The sequence below is a fragment of the Oratosquilla oratoria genome, chromosome 41 (assembly GCF_046742065.1).
Source record: "Oratosquilla oratoria isolate Oo_2021 chromosome 41, ASM4674206v1, whole genome shotgun sequence".
In the NCBI taxonomy this organism is placed as follows: Eukaryota; Metazoa; Arthropoda; class Malacostraca; order Stomatopoda; family Squillidae; genus Oratosquilla; species Oratosquilla oratoria.
Genome location: NC_134817.1, coordinates 15,287,544 through 15,297,543, shown reverse-complemented (window position 1 = coordinate 15,297,543; position 10,000 = coordinate 15,287,544). Strand labels below are relative to the sequence as shown.

General features: G+C 37.7%; 1 protein-coding gene across 1 annotated transcript in view; it reads right to left on the bottom strand.

Moving 5' to 3' along the window:
* Positions 1-320: 320 nt before the first annotated feature.
* The window catches only part of LOC143021000 (solute carrier family 22 member 7-like), a 44,916-nt gene continuing 35,236 nt past the window's right edge, over positions 321-10,000 (bottom strand). The window contains exon 12 of the mRNA XM_076178093.1: positions 321-5,455. Within this exon, the coding sequence (XP_076034208.1) occupies positions 5,252-5,455 (204 nt within the window). The 3' untranslated portion in view covers positions 321-5,251. The remainder of the gene's footprint in view (positions 5,456-10,000) is intronic.

The window sequence follows — 10,000 nt, the reverse complement described above, 5'->3', positions numbered from 1 at the left end:
ATATGTCACGCTTGAAGGATATTGTTCCAGCTAACGTCTGATGGTTCTATTCAACGAAGAGAGAATCATCATCATTAGTGTTGATTTTACACAGAAAATAGGTATAACATGATCAAATTATTCAAGTTATGGGCACAGTTTTTTGTATTTACTGTAGATTCGTTTGGCCAAGAGAGGCTTTGATCAATTTATCTCTGTTGACCCCAGCCGACTCGTCTACTTAATATAAGGAAGCTACTTACATAGCTGCGGAAAACTCCAAAGCGGGGCTTATGGCCTGGGTGCAAACGTTCACACCAGAATTTAATTCAGAGAACATATAAAGTCAACTCTTTTATTAAAGGATCCAACTTGGGAACATTGTACATGTAAATAAGATAAAAAGGGAACAACTCTATTTGTAACCAGTGGTATAATGGTGATAATAATGATCATCAAATCTATAAACAATAGCCAATGATGCGGTGAACTTTGCAATAATACAAAATTTACTATGAACGAATAAATTTCTTTGCAAGATAATAGCACTACAATGTCAATGAATATATATTACAGAAAATAAGGATTTGTATAAAAATGCCACCATTCCCCTTCTGTCAACGCCGTAATGAAATGTATTGCAGATGTCTTGAGTTGGATCACATTCCATACAGTCTAAAATCTTAAGTCACAGTAATATTGTAATGTTATTTGTATCAGCTTTTGGCAGGCTAAACTACACATATAATCACTCCTCTCACTGAGTGAATATGTAACCAAGCAAAAATAAAACATAACATTATGGTCAAACACATATGATACTGCTATCAACCCACTGGCCGGTTTAGGGCAACTTGGGGCAATTTCAGTCAATTGTTCACCATCTTTTGTATTCAAGTGTTCAATGTTCAAGTGTATACAGCTCTCCCGACATATTTTGTAACACACTTATGATTCATAGTGTACATTCTTTTGGCCTAAACATAACATAATGTCTCTTTTCTCAATACTGACAGGCTATGTGTATTACATAAGCCAACCGAGTGTACACATTTCTGCTTACAAAAAGTGGCTAGTCGTGTGTAGAGAAACCGCTACGTCACATTCCTGCCACGTGACATTCTTTATGACTATGATTAGATGCACAATCGCGCTTACAATGGGTCCGGATATACATACACTTTAGAACTAATGTATATATATTATATTAATATCAGATTATATTTTGATACCCAGAAGTAGCTTGATAGATCGAAGACTTGAAATTTGAAGGAGGAGGTCACCACATGATGAGGCGGTGAGGATAAGCCAGTTCTGGTTTTCGAACCCTGATGTGGAGGCAGTGTTTTACTGCACTGATTTTGACTTAAAGGATGCGGTTTAGGACAGGAATGACCCTTCATCAAATAATGTTTTAAAATAGAGTATTGGATGAGTGCTGGATGGGTGTAGGGTGGGTGTATGTTTCCACTAGGCAAACCTCCTCATAAAAAAAAGCTTTTGGTATGTATGAATCCTTGTTGACATTTCCATTCAACCCCCTCATATACATCTCATCACCTACCAGCAAAGCATTTCACTCCCTCGCCCACTCTCTCATAACACCCAACCTCCCACACTCCCAAACTCAAGCTCATCTACCCCTTTCAGTTGACTTCCACTCTATGCTAACCTCCTCTCTCTCTCTCTCTCTCTCTCTCTCTCTCTCTCTCTCTCTCTCTCTCTCTCTCTCTCTCTCTCTCTCTCTCTCTCTCTCTCTCTCTCTCTCTCTCTCTCGCACACACACACATACACACACACACACACACACACACACACACACACACACACACACACACACACACACACACACACACACACACACTCAGACACTCAGACACACACACACACACACACACACACACTTGTTCCACACCCGCATACATTCAAAGATCCAATTACTAGGGTTCTGGATGGAGTCTTCCACCTAACCCCTTGAGTCTTCGTAAGACAAAGTTACGGAGAGGGGGATTCCTAATCATATTTTTTTTTTCTGTTTCTTCCTGATATAATTGACACTGACAACATCAGGGCAAGTATTATGAGTTTTTGACTGAAGGGTACTAAACAATTCTATTCAGCTGAAGAGGGCCTCGGGACAAAAGTAAAATGGAGTGTTCTGATCAAAAGACTCGGCGATTTCATTCACCTGAGTAATGGTATTTTGAGTAAGGATTACAAAGACAGTTTTAGACCATTATTTCTTGTCGGATTCTCATTCAGTGTGAAAATTTTGTAACTTTTGATGTCGTCAATTCCCTTTAGAATTTTAAAGACATATATTAAGTCACCTCTGAGTCTACGTTTTTTTAGGGAAAACAGATTCATGTTTTAGTCGATTTTCGTATGCTTTATTTTTGATATTTGGAATCAGTTTTGTGGCTCGCCATTGTACTTTTTCTAATATGTCAATGTCTTTAATGAGATTCGATGACCCATACGGAAACAACATATTTCAAATGTGGACGAACTAACGATTTATATAGCTTATTAACGAGAGATGGACTTTTGAAGTCAAAAGATCGCGCAGCCCTAGAATCTTATTTACTTTCTCTATCCACTTTTGTTATCGAAATTCCAAATAGCTTGTAATTGTACCTACTGTTATTTTTACCTATGTGCATTACCTTGCATTTACTTGTGTTAAATTTCATTAGCCACTTTTCAGACCATTGCTGTAATTTATCTAAATCTTCTTGAATATCTAATTGGTTTGAATGATCATTTGCCATTCCGCACAGTTTTGTATCATTAGCAAATTTGGAGACAATAGATTTTAGTCCGTGGTCTATATCATTTATATATACTATGAATAGAAGTGGCCCAAGAACAGAACCCTGAGGAACTCCACTCATAACATTTTTTCATTTAGAAGTTTTGCTATTTAAAACAACTCTGTTTTCGATCATTCAACTAATTTCTAGTCCAACTTAATAGGCTTCCACTTATTCCGTGTGAAGCTAATTTAGTAAGTTGCTTTTTGTGAGGGACGGTATCAAAAGCTTTTACAGCAAAGTCTAGATATATTTTATCTATATTATTTCTTTTGCCATATTTCGAGATCACTGTGTTGTAGAATTCGAGTATGTTAGTCACGCAGGAACGTTTCCGTCTGAATCCATGCTGGCTATCATTTATCAAACAGTTACTTCCTAAATGATGTTTGATAGCATCTCTGATTATAGTTTCCATCATTTTTCCTACGATTGAAGTCAAGCTTATAAGCCTGTAGTTATTTGGTTTCTTTTTGTCACCTTTTTTGAATATGGGAGTAATGTTAGCTAGCTTCCATTCTCTTGGGACATCTCCGAATATGATGGATTTCTTGAAAATAATTTCTAATGGAACAACAGTTTCATTTTTCATTTCCTTTAAGATTCTTGGATGCCAATCGTCAGGCCCTGGTGCTTTATTAATTTTGATTTTCTCCATACACTTTTTAATTTTTTCTTTTATTATATTTACCGTAGTGAGTAAGTTTACCCTAGATTTTTCACAGGTTTCAGTTTGGAGTTCACTTTGAGGTGTTTCGTTTACGAATACTGAGCTAAAATAGTTGTTTGAAATATCACATTCCTTCATTTGAATATTCAAGTTCACCGTCAGCAGATAATAGTGGGCCAATGTGATTCTTAATAACCTTTTTACCTCTAATGCAACTATAGGATTCTTTGGGATTCTCTTTGGATTTATCAGCTATATTCATTTCGTATTGTCGTTTTCGTTTTTTTATTGCCTTTTTTAGATATCTCTGTATTATTACATAACTTTCATAGGCATTAGGTGCACTCAAGCGCTTGTGTTATCTGTCACTTTTTAACAATGCTTTTTCAGTTTCTTTGTCGAGCCATTTTGGGCGAGCCTGATTTGGGGGGCACCTGTCCTTAAACGGGATGTAAGTATGAATCATCTTAGTAAGCGTATTTTGAAATATTTCCCTCATGTGATCTGCAGGTCTTTCGCTTAATTTTGCCTCCCAATCTGTAAGCTGAAGCTCCTGACTTAGCCCTATGAACTGAGTTTTACTAAAATCAGCTATTTTAGATACACAAGTATTTTTTCTTTTTCTTAAGTTTGAAACTAAATTGTGATTGCCATTTGCAATAGTTTCACCAACTTCTACATCGGTTATAATGCTTTCACGGCTAGTGATCAATAGATCGAGTAAGTTTCCATATCTTGTGGGCTCTTTTACATGCTAAACTAAGTAATTGTCACCGAGAAAATCTATCAAGCGACTACATATATGGTCATGTTCAAGGGTCATCCAATGAATGTCAGTAAAATTGAAACCACCCATTATCAATAAGTCCCGGTTGCAGAAACTAGACAGTTCTTGAAACAACAATTTGTTGTCTGCTAATAATAATGTTTTTGGCCTATATTTTACAACTACATTCTTTATATGCGACTTGTATGTTTAGTCTGTCTGCCACCAGGGGAGCTTATTCGCCTATGAAAAGCTTCTGAGCTCTAAAGGATTAAAAGATATCTCAATTAACCTATTTAGTACCTTATTCGTCTTGCATATCTATTCTGTCCGCCAACAGGCGATCTTATTCAGGTGTGGGAAAACCCCTGCACCCTTGGTTACATTTTATTGTGTCTAAAACACTAACGATTCTATTCACATAAGTATTATAGTCACCTACAATGCGGTAGTATCCTTAACAAATTTGGTTCTGGTAACAGATATATTTCTAGTCAACTCGTAACGCGATTGTCAACATCAGGCAAAAGTGACAACCTAATCGCCTCCTGGCGTGAATTACTCACTATAATCAATCTCAAGACTGACGGCCACGTTTCAAAGTGCATATATGTAGCCAAACTACGGTGCGACTAGAAATGTTGTTTGTTTTTAGATATGTTGCCATGATGTAAACATTATTATCGTAACCACGTAACGATTAGACTAAAATTGCACCCTAATGACAAAAATTCTAATCAACTTAAGATCCATTAATTAAAAACTGGCTTTGTTCCACAATGATTCATACTTAATAGATCTTGTTCTCTTCAGGTGATCTTCTTCAAACAGGAGAGGACGGGGAAGATGGAAAACTCAGGACAGAAAATATTTAAGATATCTCAATTGAATTGTGACATATTCTGAAGATAATTTTACTTATTAGTTACTCCACTAAAAATGGTGGCATTCTTGTCTTTTTTTCTAAGAAGACGACTTTATTCAGTTTGGGAGGTAGCACCCCCACCTCCTCACTTCAGGACTTCATTCGCTGGATGGACTTGACGCGACTGTGTCCTGCAGTGTGAGCTGCGATTCGCTCTTCTTCTTCGATTTCAGATTGGCGACGTCAGCGTGGGACTCCGGAAGGACGCTCTTCCGAGTCTCCGGCAGGAAGAAAGCGAGGAACGCCGCCACGCAGGAGACAACACCGAACATCGTGGCCGGAGCCGTCGGGTTCTCATCACCCTGTGGGGGCAAGAAGCAGACAGAGTATAGCTGGTAATATAATCGATGTATGGGTGTCACTTCCATTTGTTCAAGAGGTTCAAGCAAGTTAAATAGAATAACTTGACCTTTACAATGTCAAAATATTTAAATGTTTAAAATCCATTCCAACAGATTTAAAAGAAGGATATACACTTCTCTCTCTCACTCTCTCTTTCACACACACGCACACACTATATGCATACACACACACATACACACACACACACACACACACATATATATATATATATATATATATATATATATATATATATATATATATATATATACATATATATATATATACATATATATATGTGTGTGTGTGTGTGTGTGTGTGTGTGTGTGTGTGTGTGTGTGTGTGTGTGTGTGTGTGTGTGTGTGTGTGTGTGTGTGTGTGTGTGTGTGTGTGTGTGTTGAGACATTCTGACAGGTTGACGTAAGCGGAGTAGGAAACACAGGAGTCTTAGTCAGGAATAAACTCAAGACTAAGACTCTCGTGTTTCCTACTCCGCTTAAGTCACATATATATATATATATATATATATATGTATATATATATGTATATATATATATACATATATATATATATACATATATATATATATATATATATATAAATATATATATATATACACATATATATGTATATATATATGTATGTATATATATATATACATATATATACACATATATACATGCATGTATGTATTAATACACTTGCCCTGAAGAAGGTTGTAAACATCTCTTCAATGGTTTGTACATTGGTGTTGCCACTACCTCTGCGAGCAGGAGACTCACAATGCATGCCCGTGAAGGAAGCAAGCGCAAATACAGAACACAACCACACAATAAAACTCCTGACAGGCAAGATGTAGTCAACAACACAAAAATACTTAAACAGTATAACAATCACAAGAAACTACATCTTTTAGAAAAAGTCTACATCTCACAATACACCCCAGTCATTAATATACAGATTGTCACAATTAGCATTTTACAGCTACACAACCAAGCTGTGTGGCAACAGTGACCTCCCAGCATCAAATGCCCAGCTTCTTCTGTGACCAAAAGTCCAACTACCACCTCTAATTCTAAAAACCCCACCCCCTAGAAACAGACGTCTAGGTTCAACCTACCTCTCCTAGTATTATCATATCCAGTATGATTTGTATTTAGATATTGAAAACTATATCAATTTTTACTTACAGGAGGACGTTTGTATGAGTCAACCGAAAAAATATATATTTCATATTTGTGATATTTCCTTTCAAACAACACCATGGATCTCGGAAGCATTGTGTTTAGCTTCCCTTTGAGTTATAAACATTCTATTCGGAAAATGGAGAAAATCACTAGCAGGATAGTGGATACAGAACTAGTTTTAGCTTTCAATTAAACATGCCTATTAGAAATTTTACTGACAGTTTTTACCAGTACAGGCGCACACACACACACACACACACACACACACACACACACACACACACACACACACACACACACACACACACACACACACACACACACACACCGTAACACACAAACACACAAACCCGTAACAAAGTCACAGTGACGTAAACCAATACGCTATCTCTCTTGATACCGTATTGGTTTACGTCACTGTAAGTTTGTTACGGGTTAGCTGGGTTCGAATCCTCGGCTCGTCCACGTTTAGATTTCCAACGGACGCCTCCATCGAGCGATTCTCATTCTCGACTGCGATGGCATGGAATTAAAAATCATTTGTGGTTGAAATATATATATATATATATATATATATATATATATATATATATATATATATATATATATATATATATATATATATATATATATATATATATATACATCTGGCAAGGTGCTTACCAGGATTCTTCTCTTCAGGCTCTTCGATCACATTGCTGAAGAGTTTCTACCAGAAACACAGAGTGGCTTCAGAAAAGAAAGAAGCACTGTAGACATGGTGTTTGTTGCTAGACAACTCCAAGAAAGGGCCATTGAACAATTACAAGATCTCCACATGATCTTTGTTGATCTAGCCAAAGCATTTGACACTGTCAACAGAATCCTGCTCTGGGAAATACTGAGGAAGTTTGGCTACCCCCCTACCCTGCTGGCAGTACTTAGATCCTTCCACGATGGATCAATGGCCAGAGTAATAAACTGAGGCTCAACATCAGATCCTTTTTTTGTAGGAACTGGCGTAAAGCAGGGATGTGTCATTGCACCCGTCCTTTTCAATCTCTTTGTGGCAGCATTCATGACAATTGCTAAGCAGAATATCTGCCCTGCAGATGTCGTCCACATCTCTTACCGTTTAGATGGCAGTCTATTTAACCTATGTAGATTGCGATCCAAGACACTTGTCACCGCGAAGGCAATATATGAACTGCAATATGTGGATGACACAACTTTTGTTATCTCTTCCCCAAATGGACTACAACGAACTATCAATGCTGTAGTTGAAGCCTATTCTCGATCAGGACTAGCCATTAATATTCAGAAAACGGAAGTCCTCAATATGTGTCAATCACCTGCTCCCGAATTCCTTATTAACAACAAACCTCTGAGAAACGTAGTAGAGATCACTTACTTGGAATCTATCCTAAGCAGAACAAATGATCTCACAAGTGAAGTGCAATTATAAATCATTAAATAACCATCATATTGATTGGTCCATGGTAACAATCTTAGCAAAAGCAAGAGAAATACCTGCGAGAATCGTGATGGAATTATGTTTAATCTCAAGCAATTTTTATAGAAATGTAAACTTAAGCCATGGTCATTTTAACTGTGATCAATTGTTAACCGAACTGGTGATGAAAAGGTTTCCACCTGATTGAACCATATGTGGTCAGGTCGAAGAGATGGGGCTAAGGTCATGCCCCCCTCTCTATCTTCTGTACAGTCTCCCCCTCCCCCTGTTGTTCCCTTATGCCCGTGTTTCCTCCCTATTTTTTATCTAAATATCCTTGTATATGTCTTAATTGGTTTGATGATGTAATATACGAAAGTACTTACTGTCTGCAAGTTTCACTTCGCCTGTTAAAGTCTCCTACATCCCAAATTCTTATTCCCTCCACTCATCTGACGAGTTCATCAATATCTTGAGACTCAACAAATCTGAAGGCTTTATAGCTTCGCTGGATGCGGAAAATTTATTCACAAATATTCCCCTCATTAGAACTATTAACATCATTCTCCAGTATGTGTACCAACACCCTGTACTCCCACCACCCCCTATTCCCATGGACACCATGAAAAAAATGTTGATTATTTGTACAACAGAGACCCCGTTCAGGTGCCCCGAGGGTAAACTGTATGTACAGACCGATGGAATTGGAATGGGCTCGCCCTTGGGCGTTCTATTTTCCCAGTCCTTCGAGTGAACTTAAACCCAAAATATACTGTAGATATATTGACAATATTTTCGTATATACACTCTCCAGAGAGCACCTGGAAAGATTAAGACTGCGTCTACAGGAAATTTGAATTTTACAGTAGAAATGAACACAAATGGTAAACTTCCTTTTCTAGATGTCCTGATTGATTCCACTTCTAATAATTTTATTACCAGTGTCTACCGTAAATCCACCAACTTAGATAAATGTATGAACGCCAACAGCGAGTGCAGTGATAGTTATAAGAAAGGTGTTATTAGAGCATACGTCAGAAGAGCAATAAAAGTATGCTCGTCTTGAGAAACTCTACATGCAGAACTCCAGCATGTACGACAAATGCCCACCAATAATGGTTATGCTAACTGTGATTTTGACCGCATAACCAATAAATTATTGTGTGAACTTGGGTCCAACCAAAGTGCCAATAAGCCCAATCTTATCAACGTTTTCTATCGTAACACCTTCAGTGATGCTTACAAAAAGGATGAAAAAGCAATTAAGGACATAATCAATAAAAACTGTCACCCCACTAAAGAGAACTGTGAGATCCGAGTCCTTATATACTACCGTAACCCTAGAACCTGCTCAATGGTGATGAAAAACAACTGTAATAGTCGAGCTGATTTTACATCTAAAACCAACGTGGTGTACTTATTTAAATGTCCAGCCGAGGATTGTACACCTCGCTATGTCATATACGTCGGGCACACCAGATGTACTCTCAGTCGAAGACTAACTTTCCACCAACAGGACGGAGCGATCAAGGACCATTATTTAAAATATCATAATCGGAATATTGACAGAGACACCTTAATTCAATGTACCAAAATTATTGCGTACAACGAGGACCCCAGAAGGTTGAAACTCCTGGAGGCATTCCACATCAGGGATTCTGCCCCCACTATAAACATATAGTCGGACATGACATCCAGTACTAAGTTGTACAGTAACGCTAACCTAAGACATCGCTATATCTAGGTCCCCTCTCCCCCTTTCACCCCACCCCCCACTCCCCCACCACTCACACGATCAGCTAGACTCCGTAGTGGGAACTCGGACAGCAGTTTATGTATTTAAACCTTTCTCTCTCTCTATCATTTGTACTTTCCTTTTAGACGTA